Source organism: Vigna radiata, chromosome 2, assembly GCF_000741045.1.
Source record: "Vigna radiata var. radiata cultivar VC1973A chromosome 2, Vradiata_ver6, whole genome shotgun sequence".
NCBI lineage: Eukaryota > Viridiplantae > Streptophyta > Magnoliopsida > Fabales > Fabaceae > Vigna > Vigna radiata.
In genome coordinates, this window is record NC_028352.1 from 403,857 (window position 1) to 419,000 (window position 15,144).

The 15,144-nt window shown below is 32.1% G+C and overlaps 3 protein-coding genes across 8 annotated transcripts; 1 reads left to right on the top strand and 2 right to left on the bottom strand.

Annotated features, from left to right (window-relative positions):
- Positions 1–638: 638 nt before the first annotated feature.
- Positions 639–4,115, bottom strand: LOC106777994 (monooxygenase 1). Of its 5 annotated transcripts, none has more exons than XM_022776880.1 (6): positions 3,520–4,115; positions 2,860–3,006; positions 2,161–2,228; positions 1,907–2,007; positions 1,561–1,795; positions 639–1,481 (listed from the first exon to the last, which is right to left on the bottom strand). In XM_022776880.1, exons 1-6 carry the CDS (start codon positions 3,597–3,599, stop codon positions 952–954), a joined length of 1,161 nt encoding a protein of 386 aa, XP_022632601.1. In that variant the 5' UTR covers positions 3,600–4,115; the 3' UTR covers positions 639–951. The 5 variants fall into 5 exon arrangements, with proteins under 5 accessions (XP_022632601.1, XP_014521347.1, XP_022632604.1 ...); XM_014665861.2 differs by having other exon boundaries at positions 1,907–2,078; positions 2,161–2,211; positions 3,520–4,112; XM_022776883.1 differs by having other exon boundaries at positions 2,161–2,211; positions 3,520–3,614.
- Positions 4,116–4,649: 534 nt separating this feature from the next.
- On the bottom strand, positions 4,650–8,841 carry LOC106756509 (protein ORANGE, chloroplastic). Its single transcript, XM_014638971.2, has 8 exons — positions 8,394–8,841; positions 8,171–8,285; positions 7,144–7,260; positions 6,900–6,986; positions 5,861–5,937; positions 5,500–5,627; positions 5,135–5,271; positions 4,650–4,955 (listed from the first exon to the last, which is right to left on the bottom strand). The coding sequence occupies exons 1-8, from the start codon at positions 8,588–8,590 to the stop codon at positions 4,878–4,880; spliced, it is 936 nt and encodes a 311-aa protein (XP_014494457.1). The 5' UTR covers positions 8,591–8,841; the 3' UTR covers positions 4,650–4,877.
- A 2,894-nt stretch (positions 8,842–11,735) lies between these two features.
- LOC106754646 (chloride conductance regulatory protein ICln) lies at positions 11,736–14,274 on the top strand. 2 transcript variants are annotated; one of them, XM_014636704.2, is made up of 8 exons: positions 11,736–12,044; positions 12,178–12,362; positions 12,448–12,571; positions 12,647–12,758; positions 12,841–12,900; positions 12,976–13,038; positions 13,129–13,214; positions 13,997–14,274. In XM_014636704.2, exons 2-8 carry the CDS (start codon positions 12,211–12,213, stop codon positions 14,066–14,068), a joined length of 669 nt encoding a protein of 222 aa, XP_014492190.1. In that variant the 5' UTR covers positions 11,736–12,044; positions 12,178–12,210; the 3' UTR covers positions 14,069–14,274. The 2 variants fall into 2 exon arrangements, with proteins under 2 accessions (XP_014492190.1, XP_014492184.1); XM_014636698.2 differs by having other exon boundaries at positions 11,737–12,071.
- Positions 14,275–15,144: the final 870 nt, after the last annotated feature.

The window sequence follows — 15,144 nt, forward strand, 5'->3', positions numbered from 1 at the left end:
TTATGAATAACTTACGTGTCAGTAGGAGAATAAGAATGAAAAAGAAATAGCGGGTAACAATAGAATTGGAATTAAAGGCGGTTCCAATTCACATCTTTATAAATGAGCGCCTTCTCACCAATTTTTTTGAATTTTCATTATCCCCGCGAGATTTTAATCTGAGAGATACTTTGGCGGTTACAATGACGAGAAAAAAAAAGTGCTAAAAAATTCGATTTAAAACCATAGATCCAAAGTTCACAGTTTAGATTTCAAAATCTCAAAAAAAAATTGTAATTGCAATGCATCTTACACTTAATTTCAATCTCCATTAACATCTCAAAGCACTAGATTGAAAAAATATACCAATAAATCAGCTATTAACTACGTTAAATTAACAAAAATATTTGGATAAATTCATCACTTTGAAAATCTTTTACTAATAACTGCCATAACTTTACACAACTTCAGTTGTTGTGAGAAATTGTGAGAGAAAATGAAAAACATAATGGAAAATAAGAGTTTTGCATAACTTTAATATTTCAAAGTATTTGAACAAAATAAAAGATGAAGAAGGTGAAGATAGAAACAAAGTATTTTGGAATTTTTCATACAATAGACTTTATCTCCTAATTTGGAGATTTATGGTATTTCACCAAATGTCTTAACTAAAAGAGACATTTTTAATGTTCTAATATAATTTAGTTAAAAGCTCCTGAAATGAAAACTAGGACAATTTAGAATGGGAGTTGAAAGGCTCTATTATTAAATAACAACCATGAATAAAATGGCTTTTTATAGTTTACACTAACCTTACAACACATTAATAAAATGAATAGATACCAAGCATATGTTACATCACCTAAAAACTACAAATTTATTAACATGACTAACATGGTGTGAAGGTTTTAAACTTAGAATATAAAATAGAATAGTATATGAAATTATATGAATATCGAAAGCTTGATGTTCCTATAGATTTCCACAATGATAACGGGAATGCCAATCGGGGTCTCTAAATAGAGTGGACATGATTGCAAGGATAATGAATCTGATTATGGATGATGTTGTGTCAAGCTTCTTACCAACAAGGAAGGAATGAAAAGAGAGCCAAAAGTTTCTCATTTTCCTTTCTTTCACATATTGATCAAACGCTTCCTCTGCCATTGCACTGTTTATTGTCGTTTCCTCTGTCTTGTTCTTATCATCGAACATCTTCTGTGCAAGGCATCTAGCAAGAACAATGGCATCTTCAATGGAGGCTGAGCCACCCTGTGCAACAAATGGGCCTGTGGGATGCATTGCATCACCAGCAATTGTTACCGTTCCTTTCCTGAAGTTGTTGAAAAGCAAGTCCCACGGTGGCCTATACTTCAACTCGGTGAGATGCAAGAAGCTCAACTTGCTATTTCTCATCATCTCCATCGCCTCTGCTGGGAAACCTTTCATTGACTCCATCAACGATTGTCTGATAAGCACTGGGTCTTTCCAGATTTTTGAATCTGCTTTTAAAGCAAAAATGAGACGAAGAACCTCTAAAATGTATGTATCATCATGTATAAGATAAAAGAATTTGATGACCTTTAGAAGTCCTTAGCCTTGTCACAAACCAATAAACAAGTTTGTCTGTCACTGGAAGCCTTCCGAGTTGAACTTGACCTTTGCTCATCATCACAAATTCACTGGAAAATTTATGACCATTTGGATAATTTGTGAAGCCTCGTGCAACACTCGTAGAGAAGAGCCTCAGCGTGGTTCGATGTAACCCAAACATGCTTGCAATGGCAGAATTCACACCATCGCATCCAATAACAACCTGATATATATCAGTATATATAAATACAAACCTCAATTTACTGCATAATGATTCAATTGCTTTCAATTTTGAAACAAAGAAAATATTAATGTAGAAAACACAGAAATATACCTTAGCTCGAAGAACACTTCCATTGCTAAGCATAAGGTGTGGAAATTTTGTTACAGGATCTAATTCGACAGAAAGCACTTGACAATTGGTACGTATAGTTCCTGTTGGTAAATTATCGGCCATGACTTTCACCAGATCAGTGCGCTTTAAACAACGAAATTCCTTATTAACACTGTTCCATTTATTACCAAAATCAAGTTAACTATATGATATTTATTTCACACAATATTTACTAGTATTACTCTACGACTCACCCAAATGGAAATTCCATTGGCTCAACCTCGTTAAGCGATATGAATCTTCCCCTGAAAACGTACATTTTCTCATTTTATTGGGTAAATTATACGAGATGAAAATGTTAGTTTTTATACCTGTTCAAAAATTAAAATTTACATTTATGTATAAACCAGAGCTTAAATATACACTAAATACCGAAGAATGATAAGTTTTTTTCTTTGTATATAAATAGAAATAGTAAGTTAAATATAGACAGAGTTTGAATATTTAAAACAAAAGTAGTATGCTATATTTCTTTCAATTAATTTATACGATCTCTAGTAATTTAGTTTGATGCTCCTCTATTCCTTATATTTGTTGTTTATTGTACGTAAATTAAGAAATCTCACAAAAAAATGTGTAGATTAAGGAAAGCTAATTAACATATATTTGGATTAAAATGTTATTATCAATCCGATTTTCCAAATTTCGAACCAAATTCATAAATTGCATTATAAATTGTCAACTGAATGATAAATTGAATCGCAACACAATATTATTATTATTATTTTATTTAAATTAAGGGTATAATTCGATAAAAATTAGGTCTTAGCTTTCTAATACATCAATAATAACATGGAAGGATGTTAAAAAATTTACTATACTTGCTAATCCTTTTGATGTGAACAAAGATAAAGTTCCATATATGAAGAGAGTGCAAGATGGGAATATGTTACCTGTGAATTTGAATAGCAGTTTCTCTAAGTGTTGAACCAATGCCAAGCTCATCAAGTGCACGCCACCCATTTGCCTGCACAATTATAGCTGCTCCTGTTGCTCGAACCGTCTCTGATCTTTCTAACACCACACTTTTAATCCTCTTTCTGAAAATAATTAAGTTAATTAATGCAAATGGAAGAAACAAATCATGACTTACCTCCTCAATTACTTTCAGAATAATAAATCCTAACATTCTCGGATAACAGTTTTAAATTTGGGATTTGAAAATTATATATAGGATAAACAAATGAAACGTGGAGGAAAAATTATCCGCAGATATTTCCCAGAAAAAAAAAATAGTGAAACTAACTTTTTTCTTATGAGCTAAATTTATTTTTTATATGCAATAACATCAATTTTTAAACGGTACAAAAATGATTTTTCTTATTAAATATAAAATAAATTATGTTGGATAAGAAGGTTATCCAGCGTTATATATCATCTTCTTCAACTGGTATGGTTCGTTTTAATTCATTGAAAGAGCATGTAGCGGCATATGATTATCTAAGCCAATGGAATATTGTTTAGCTTCTGGAAATGGAAATGGCTAAAAAATAAAAAATGAAAGAAATGTCTGGAAATTGTTGAAGAGGAATTGAAGAAGAAGAAGAAAAAACCTGTGAAGGGCAAGGGCTGTCGCAAGGCCGCAAATACCAGCTCCGACGATCACGATCTCCGCATCAACATCTGTATCCATCTTCTTCCCTTTTCCTTCCTATTTAACAGATTCAAATACATTTTCAACACACTTATCTCTATTTCTACTTACTTTTTATAGCCTCATTTGCATAAATTAAACAATACAACAACACTCTTTTCATTTTTAAAATATGTCAATACTTAATTACAAAATCCTTATTTTTTTACTCCTCACACCACAATACAATTTACATGAAGCATTAATATTAATATATTATTCATTCAAGGATATCACAACACGTTTTAAATTGAAAATGTATTTGAAATACGACGGGACAAACTAATATTTTCCATCCACATATTATACTCAGCATGTTAGTCTGGTTTGATACTTTTTCATCTCCTCCTCGTAAGTGATTTTCAGTTGACACAATTTCGTAGCAAAAAGTTGTAAGTAGGTAAATGTTAAAGTTATGTTTGACTATGAAAATATTTGTTACTCAGATTACTTATTAAGAAGTATGTACGTATTTATTCCATTCATTCTTTACGACCCTTTCAAACATTACGTATCAGACATGTGAAGATTGATAATTTTTTTCATCTAAAATTTATTTGATTTGAAGATTAATTCATAAAAATTATTGTAAAAGTAGTGACAAATCAGGTTTCAAATATTGTTAAATATATTTATCGAAAAATATATTTATTTATAATTAAAACTAAATATATTTATAGTTTCTAAATTTGGACAGAAAACTAAAATTTATCCATCTCTAAATTTATTTTTACATGTTAATCCTTAAATTTAGAATATAATTTTTAAACCTAATAATTTTAATTTTTTTTAATGTATTAAACAACATTTAAAGTTAATATTTAAATTAAAATATATCAAATAATATAAACAAATCATATGCAAACACCATTTGACATAAAAAAAAATTAAATTAAGATAATTATGTCTATTTACTTTTAAAATTTAAAGACAGAATATTTAACAATTTCAAACATTTGACATCCAAATATAAAGATTATAAATATATTTAACCCTTATAAATATAAGAATCATAAACTAAAATAAAAATAAAAAGGACTGATCAGCCTATTTGAAAAGGTTTTGCGACCATCCATAAAAAAAGTAAATATGATATCTCTCGCTGCAGCACTTTTATTTTAGTCCTCGTACAAATCGAAGCTGTCCATATATTCTTAACCACTTTTTCTTATATGGAGTTTATCAATATTTACAGAAATTCCAATTCCCCGCCACAGAAACAAACTACACGCAAATTAAGCTTCAAATTGCCTGCTAGGAATATAATAACTTTTTAACCTAATCGAAAGGATCAATTCGGGGATCATGTTCGCTTGCCATGGCCATTCCAGTGCAAAGGCATGTTGGACACATGACCTGTAATCAGAGAACATGACAGTAAGAAACAAATTCTCAAGAACCACTGTTGCAGTGGACCGATACCATGTAAACAGCTTGGTGTGCAAAAGTTTACGTGATCATTAGTAAACTTGATTTCAAATTATTTTGATTTGTAAAATTGATTTTGGTTAGAGGCGAATTTCTAAATGACCAACCTTGCCAGATCCAGAGCAATTTGAACATCTCTCAGTTTTTGGTGGTAAAAGAGGCTTATCTCCAACTTTGATTGTGGATACTGGTTCAATCAGAACAAGTGCTCCCGTGCTTGAACAGCGAGCGCATGCAAGATATCCTGACAGCAAAAAGTACAATACATATGTCAACTTTCGTGGAATTAGCATGGACACACGGACTATTAAAATCTCCACTTTGCTGACAAATGAAACCCACACCATGTAAGTTGAGTGATAAGTAAGAGGAAAAGGTTGTAATCGAAAGAATAATGATGGAATCCTTCAGTTACATCATGAAGACTTCTGACGGTAAAATGCAGATATCAGAAGAGGTTTAGAAACCTTACCGGTACCAAGACAGTATTTGCATCTTTTCTGCTCCTGCTGTTTTACATTGTTTATCTCAACAACCATTAATGCGGAGATTACTCCAACCGCTCCTCCCGAGAATGATGCCACTATGGGATCAACCTGACTAGAATATTCAACAAAATTTAGTCGTTATGATATCATAAGTAGAATGCAATAGGAATCATTTTAGCAGCAATGAACTGGCCCTAATCATGTATCCGTATACAGACAAATAACATGCCACTTTATTCATAAAACTTCAATATTAACCAATGCTGGGAATATAACACCAATTTCCACGGCTGCTTCTGAGAATAAAGTATAAAAGGAAACCGTAGATAAAAAAAAGGGCACTACCTCAGCTGCAAAGGCAGATGCAGACTTTCAATGAAATCTGCATATGATGTGCCCCCTAGTCCAAGCTTAAGCTCCAGCTGAAAAAAAAAAGGAGTTGCGATGACTGAAAGTTGCTAAACTAATGGATTCATGTTTACAAAAAGCATAATGAAATATAGATAAAAACATGAAATGTATAAATCAAATCTCGGTTCTTTCTAACATGAAGTATAGCTTTAATCTGTGTACGTTAGAGTGTGTTGCAGTCTTTACTAAAGTCATTATTAATTGGTACAATAGCTATAATAACTTTGTTGTCAGTTGTTTTCAGTTACAACAGCCTATTGCAGCTATGCACACTTACAAATTCAGTTTGGTGCTTCAGATGCTCTCTGTATAAAGTTTACTCTCTTCAACACAAAGAATACTTTTTAATCCTCTCATTTTCAGAATAAATTGTATTGTATCTCACTCGGATTAGCGATCTACTCTCTTCTGTTTTCTCTCTTTTCTAAGGTCATCATTTTCTAATAGTTCACATGGCAATAACTCTTTCTAAGTTAAGCATGATATATTAAAAGAAAAACGTGAATGGATAAATAAACAAATAAAGCATTAACAATCAATTTGCAGTACCTCCATGAATAGTATCATGATAGTAAAAACATAATTAAGGACAGCGCTATGCATAAGTAATTAGTTACTCCTAACACACCCAAAATAAAACGGTATAGATCTAAGATTAAGCACTTCCAATTAGCTTAGAAAGTGGTAGGAGGACCAGCTAAAAACCATTCTGAATAATTGATCAAATATTGCACTTTTTTGCTAAGTTCTTCCCCTTCTCAACCGTGATTGACATTCATGTTGCACCAGTACAAAGAATTGGGTTCGCATAGGGGATAATGCTCTATAAAAATAAAATTAATCATACTTTCAAGTTATTTAATCCAAACAAAATTGCAAAGGGAACAACCAAAAAATAAATCTACTACCTAAGTTCATATTTGATAGCTTATTCAATATTGAAAACACGGAGGTAGGTGCAGAAAAATCTTACACTAGGTGCAAGGAGACCACCAAAAAGAATTATCCCAGCAATAAGAGAAAAACAGGTTGCATAATATTGCTTGAGGTTTGCTGAAGTCTGCAAATAATATATGTATCAGTTACCATCTTGCCAAACCTTTGCGAAGAGAAGTAAATTATCCATGGTCATCAGAACAAATGACAAAATCAACGTGACTTGTTATAAGTGCAAAAAATTGAGATGATTCGTAGCTAAGTAACTCTAAGAAACTTACCAAAGGAGGCAAGAATGGAATGAATGATGGGAAGTTAGGAAGTTCATTCTCTTGTTCTTCATCTATGATTCCAAGTTCAGCACTTTTAATTCTTTGCTGTATCCTAAGCCTACGAACCTACAAAATAAGAGAATTTTGGTTGAGAGAAGGGCTTATCAGAGAGTATAATGTATGAATGAATTTGAATTTCGAACAGGTTCTTTGTATTAAATTGGAACGATGAAGGAAAATATTCGATCGATATAATTTGATACTGGAGAACAGAGAGGGACAACAAGACCACCTCAATATCTGTAATACAGAGAGCACAAACTATAGGTAATGAAACATCCAACTTTTATACAAAAGTAGAGCGAAACTAAAAGTAATAAAATATCCAAATGAAGGACCCTTTACTCCGTGTGGCCTTCATTTTGGAATGAAATGCTCTCACGTACACCACCATTATACAATATCTCGGCTCTATTATAGAAGCTACATCCATGAAATCACCAAACATGAGATGTCAAGATTCAGAAATGTTACATAAAATTAAAGGAAACACATCTATACTTCCATGTTCAAAATTCCAACAATCTTTCATTCAACATTAAATAGTCACAGCAATTTGATAAATCGAAGCTCATCCAGAGAACCACCATCCATTCATCACGTCACTTAAAACAGGGCCAAGGTTGCAAATGCGTCATAAAAACAGTAATCAAGACTACAGGACAGTTAGATGGGAAACTACGTAACAGAACCACCTGAAGTTCAGATTGAAGAGTTTGATCCCTGGTGAAGCTAATACAAGTTCATATGCTACTTCAATCATCAGTGATTCGACTCCTCCGTCAACACTATCTACTATAGACTTGTCAATTGTTTGTGTAAGTAAGACTATTACTTGTAGTTAGTGCCAAAATTTAGATCATGAAAATAAGACGTGCAAGAAATATCGACTGCTAGAAATTTCAAGAGAGCGAGTAGTATCATATGTGGTGTCGGCAACTTCAAGCACAGGAATAAAGTAGTGAGAGTATTAGACCTCTTCCATTTGTAAGAAAATCTTGTTCCTCCGACTTCGAATGTTATCTTGAATCTCTTGAAGCTCCATCTTGGCGAAATCCTGCACGGTTTCGGGGCCTTCTATGATGCAGAATCTGTAGACAGAATAAAAAAGCAGATCAGTCCAAAAAAGAGAAGCAGCAACTTCGGTTTTTCCAAATAATAAAAAAAAACAAAAAGCTTAGAAACAAGAGAAAAGGGACCCTGTAGCAGCTGTTTTATCTGAAGCATCAGAGTCAAGAGAGGGAGCAAAAGAAGAGTCGGATTCTTGAGCCATGAATCGCCATCTGAGCCTGTTTGCATTAAGAGGCAGCGTTTTGTTATTGGTGTTGTCCCTCCAAGACGAAGAGTATGATTTGATTGGGTAAGAGACCCCGGCGAATCGACCCAGACACAGCATATTCCCAATTCACGCAAACATGAAATGAAAAAACATAGATAGATTGATTGATTGAAAATATATAGAGAATTTAGGGTTTGGTGGGGAGTCGGTAGGAGAGAAGCAGAGGCATCCACCGGAATTGCGAGGAGTGGTGAGTGGAGTCCGCAAATTGCTTCCCACTTTGGTATTTACTATATAATCTAATCAGATATCTCTAGAAAAACACTATTTTTTAGTGGAGGGAGTACCCTCCATTGCCGCTCCATTTCGCTAAATCCAAATCTCCTTCCATTTCAATAAAATTTTACTTTTCATTTCTGGAAGAAAACACCACAATAGTTAATTTAAAATTCAGTGTATTTATATATATTGTAATTTCTATCTTAGTTTTATATTTAACGATTTATTAAAATTACATATTCTTCAAATCATCAATTTTAATTGTCATGAATGAATTATCCTTTCAAGTGATGTTAAGTAGTTTTAAAAGATAATGTAAGTAATGGTGTAATTACTTAATATTTAATTTTCATTTAATACATTTATGTAATAAATGTAAATGATATCAATGTAAGTTACCTCATTAAATATAATTAAATTATGTATAATTATATCTATTTATTTGTATACTTTCTTAGTTATTAAAAATTTTCAAGATTTCGCGTTTCTCCACCAAAATAAAATTTGTCCCAAAATTTATTAGTGAAAAAATATTGTCTCTCTAAAACCACTTAAGATAAATACTAAAAATATAGTTAAATAAACACAAACTTTAACAGATTATATAAAGTAGAACCATAACAAATTAGTTTCCGACAAAGACACATAACTAAGTTCCACAATGGAAATATGGTAGATTTGTTTTCCACAACCACCTAAAACACGTTATGAGAAACACAAACACTCTATACATAGCAAAAACACAACAAACTTTTTTAAAGACACGTAACATGTTTATGATACAAAAAATCTAACACCCCACTATGTTAGTACTATAATAGTGTAAGACATCTTCGAGATGTTACTAAAAACTTAAAAATAAATCACGTATGTTTTAAATATATCTGTTTTATATTATAAAATAAAATTATAACATTCATTTATTTCATTAAATAAAAGTTCCAAAAAAATATATTTCAGATAATAAAAAAACATTTATAAATAGTCAATAATTAAAATTTATTTAAAATATATTCAAAATAAAAGAAAATTTATTCGCAAAGCAATCAAAACACTTTCTTTCCACTATTGTGTAACTTAATCACTGTATTTAAAATTATTTGTTCATGTATAATATAAATCATATAATTATCACAAGTGAAAATTACAACCACCAACATATAATTATGAATTAAGTTAAAATAAAAAATAATAAATAAATTTATAGACATATATAATAATAACAAATCACATGTCTCATTCAAAATTTCGTTAATTCATGTGATAATACATAATTAAGATAACAATTATTATTGTATTGTCCAACCACAATAAATTCATATGCGATCTTAAAATTTAGTCACCAACATAACTCTCCCTCAAACATGCTATCCAAAACCAACTCACCATTAAACTAAAACCACTTTTCCTTCACACTCTCTTAGAGTATAAGGACAAAACCTACTTTCCTCACTTCTCTCTGAATCTTATGGACAAAGTACATATATGTCACTTTCCACCACTTTTCCATACCAAAAAAGTACACAAGTGTCACTTTTCACCACTATTTCATAGAGCTTTCGCGATAGGATAATGATACTTTGACAACATTTTAGCATCATCTACGGTTATTCTGTAATTGTTTCAAAATTACTTCACAATCTATAATAATAATTGTAAACACCAACATAGACCAATCACAGAATGACATGTAGATAATGTTAAAATATTGTCAAAAAAATGTTGTCAAAGTATCACTATCCTTCCTGATAAAATGTAAAGAATAAATAACATTATTGTTTTTGTTTATGGGTCGAGGTCAAAGTTTCTCCTAGATACAGTCTTCCAACCCTAAGCATAGGTCAAAGTTTCTCCTTCATTTAATGTCTTTATTATTCGGTCAAATTGAGAGTTATCTAGAAGACACAGTAAATGCCCGATATAATTAATAATAAGCGTACAATGAATGTAATCAACTTACCACAATATCACAAACCTTCAGGATGAGTTTCAGATTAACCCTTGCCTAATTGAAATGATGCTCTACATAATCATCCATAACATTAACTTAAGCTCAATCCGACCAATTCTTTTGAAGTAATAGACTATAAAACTGTCCGATTCTTAGACTGATCAGTCAGTCATTCTATATAGTAATACATGTAAATATCAACAAATTGTCTTCATTATTACTTAAATATTGATAGTTATAAATGTCTCCATTGTCAAGTCTAATAAGTGTGACTATTTACTTCTCATTAATATCTAATTTTCAACCCAATAAATAGTTAATTTTTGCTAAAATTTATAGGATAATAACATCTTTCTTAACAAAGATTGTAAACGAGAGTTACACAAATTGAAAAGAGTTTACTTCACGTAAAAAAATCAATTTATATAAATATCATATTAATTCAATATTTCAATAACAAAATAAAATAATTTCGCAATAATATTAAATAAGTAAATTCATATATATATATATATATTATAAAAAGATAAATTGTTAAGATGAGCTGCACTTGAATCATTGCTAGGTTTAATTTAATTCATTATCAGACATACCTTTAATTGCTCCCAGTTTTCAATTTTCAATTGCAAAATTTAAGAAACATGTTATATAATTATTAAATCTTTTATATTTGAAAAACAAGATTAAAAACACCATGAGAGGGTTATTAAATCAACAAGAATGTTTGTTTTAGAAACAAGTTTGCTTTGGAGTCAACTCGGATAATTGTTGGCAATGGCTGTCGGAACTTAAACTCGTTATTAAGCGAGTTTGATAATCATATTCTTAACCAATCAAAGTTCACGTACTACTTGCATTTTCATACACGATTAATGTTTATATATAAAATAGAATAGGAGTAGGTGTGGTGTGGTGTCAGTGCTTAGCACTTTCTCATTTTTTGGGTGCAATAGTAATTTTAGCGTAAATGGGCTTTAAAAATTTTAAATTAAATGGGCTAAAATTAAAACAGGTCCAATTAAAACCCACAGAAAAACCCTACCTTATGTGTCTTTACTCTTGAACCCACAGCAGGTCAGGTTGTGCCGCCGGCAGCCACGTTCACGCCCTGAGAATCACCGCCACGAGTAGCTCCCGAGCGAGGCGTTGCTGTCGCGAGATCTGTCAGCTTCTTCTCCCTCATCGCTGGGAGGGACTGCGTCGCGAGGCAGCGAGAGGGCGAGAGTTGCTGCAGCAAGAGTAGCCTCCGTGAGAGGTGCCACGGCGAGTATTATCTCTGACCGTGAATGCTACGACTCAAGCTGCGATTTGGAGCGATTCATCCGATTCAAAAGTCGAATCGTACGATACTCACTACTAGTGAAACTGGTGCTTCCAACGAGTCTTTGAATTTATATTCTAACATTTCCACGCATATTAATTTCTTTAAAATTCTCTATCCGAATGCATCCTGACTGGAGTTGATTTTGATCAGATATTATATCGATAAGCAGAACAGATAAAAGAAATGGTGTTAGGATTGAGAGAGATACGCTGTAGTGGAGTGCCCGACCTTGACCGTGAGAATGGGGAGGAGCTGATGCGGGTACAACCTGGCACAGACATAGTCCTCGGCAACCTTCCTCGAGAATCCCCTGGCACGCTCTACATCACTACTAAGTATACTCTCATTCACAAACTCTCTTCTATTGTCGTATGCTTTATTCAGTATTTCAGTATTCTTTACAATTTGGTTTACACACAGGCAAGTAATATGGGTGAATGATGTAGACAAGACTAAAGGGTATGCTGTTGATTTTTTATCCATATCTCTTCATGCTGTCTCTACAGACCCCGAAGCTTACCCTCTTCCTTGTTTGTATACCCAGGTACATATTGTAATTCTATTATTTTTTACACTTCTCCCCTTTCATCTTTCTCATTGTTCCTCCTTGTTCCTCTAGATTGATACTGAAGAAGCTGATCATGAGCACTCTGATTCGGAACCTAATCACATCGAACAAGATTTGTCCAATGTCACAGAAATGAGGCTCATTCCCACTGATCCTACCCAATGTATCTTTTTCTTGTCTTCACCACTCTTCACAATTGCTTGCTTTTAGTAGTTGTTTATGTGTGTGCCTTCTTTGTTTTCCAGTGGACACTCTATTTGCAATATTCTGCCAGTGCGCAGAGCTTAATCCAGAACCGAATGATGGTAAGTACTATTTTTTTTTTTACCTTTTTCTCCACTTTAGTGTTTTCTTCTATATGAGTTACGCTCTTCTTTCAGATGAAGGAGAAGAAGAACATGACTGGGTTTTCAGTGCTGATCAGATGGTAGATGAAGAAGCAGGTATGTGTGCGTGCCTTAATCTGTATTCCTATTACATCATACATGCTTACTGTGTTATTCTTAAATATATTATTGTTTTTTTTCTTCCAGAGGACGAAGGTTATATCTCTCACAATCCAGTCAACTCTATTGGTCAGTCAAATGGAAATCACGACCTTGGTCGTTCCATACTTGAGGTTGTGTTCTTCTCTATCTACTTGTGTTTGTGCAGTCTTATTCCGACACATGGATATAGCCCTTCTAAAGGGAGGCGTTTAAAATGATAATAAGGAATTAGGATTATGCATTTGAATTAAAGCATATTGTAAGTTGTGAATATAATCTACAGACCAGATTTATTTATCAAACTTCTGTACTCACACCACCTACTAAATTCAATAGAATACTAAGTTAGCCAAATCAGGAGTTAGATCTAAAATATTTGTTGGAATGTTATATAATAATTAACATTAACCTATATTTTAAATGACTCATTTGGCGTTAAAATAAATCAGAGCAATGATATATCAATTAATTATTTATTTGCTTGAAAATTGTAAAGTGATTTTGGTAAATGAAAAATCATGGACTTAATCTATTTTGTATGAATTTCGATCAGATGGTCATATCATTTTCAATACAACATGTTATGATAGAACGGATTAACATTTCTACTTATATTGCATTTGTTTGTCACATTGAGTTTCAAGTTCTATGGTAACAAGAGTCACAGACTGGAATATTATCTTCTGCAAGTTGAGATGTTTAAAAAATATACAATTCCTTAAAGTACTACAATAAGCAAATGATATGTTTACTGGTTGAAGCTTGTTTCGCATGTGTACAATATTTGCAATGCCTGTAGAACAAATGTATCAACCCTTAATTGATCCTTTAAACTGGGAAGTCACATTCTTTAGGGTTTGATTAATTATTCTTGTGTTCGTTTACTACTTATAGCCTTTTTAATTTATCACAGCTTCAAATCAATGATCGAAGATTTGAGGATGCGGAAGAGATGGATGATAATGGAGACGGCACCCATCATTGAGTGTCTGTAACTGTGTGGTTTGGTTTTATATATGTATATTATGAAAATCTGACCAGGCTTAGGTGCTTATCTGAGACTTTTTTTAAGAAAACAGCAGAATAGTGAGTTTAAAGCTATGTTGTAGAAGAAATTGAGTATTGTATGGATACTTTATTGATAATTAATGTTTGGTCTTTATCAATGCGCGGCAAATTATTTTACTGAAAGGTGAGAATTTCTGAGAATTTTCTTGTCATTTTATTTGAATGTTTGAAACGATTATATAGTAGTGACCAATATCCAACCACTTGAACTATCCCGATGTGCAACTAATGGGGGTTGTTTACCCACTAGCCCATATCAACTGAAGAGTCACAAAAAATCATTGTATTAAATTTTAGGTGTAATATTCCAATTATTCTAGTCATTTAGCAATCATAATTTAGATATCAAATTACAGGCTAAATAATTCAGATTGGAATATTATATTATATCTTGATGATTTAGGTTTTAACGCTACACACGAATAATAAAGTAAATCATCTAAATTCTTTTTCTTTTTCTCTTGGAATAATTTATTTTGTTCCATACAGATAAGGTAGAGTCATTCCATTATCAATTTTCATATATAACTTTTGATAAAATGTTATGAAGTTGAAAGAAATTATTAGAAATTCAAATATAGAGTTAAGACTATTCGTGAGAGAACAACACTATATAAGATTTCATGAAGCCAAGATGAGACCCTAAAATCAAAATCAACCTATTTGCACCCCTAACTATGGAAGAATCATACACTACTGAACCTTACATTCGTTGTGGGCCAGGCCCATACATTTGGGCCCAGTGGATGAGAGAGAAAGGAAAAAGACGTTACACACTTCACAAACATAAGGGCCTGGGATTTTATAAAAGTACATTAATGGAAAAGTTAAACCAACTCATCTGATACTAATCTCATCAATTAATTCATTAAATCTACCACTCATCTGTTTAATTATTTTATTTTATACTCAATTACTTAATTTAATTAACATATCTTTCATTCAATCTTGCTTATTTGTTATCATCTTACGAATATAATTCCTAAGTTTTCT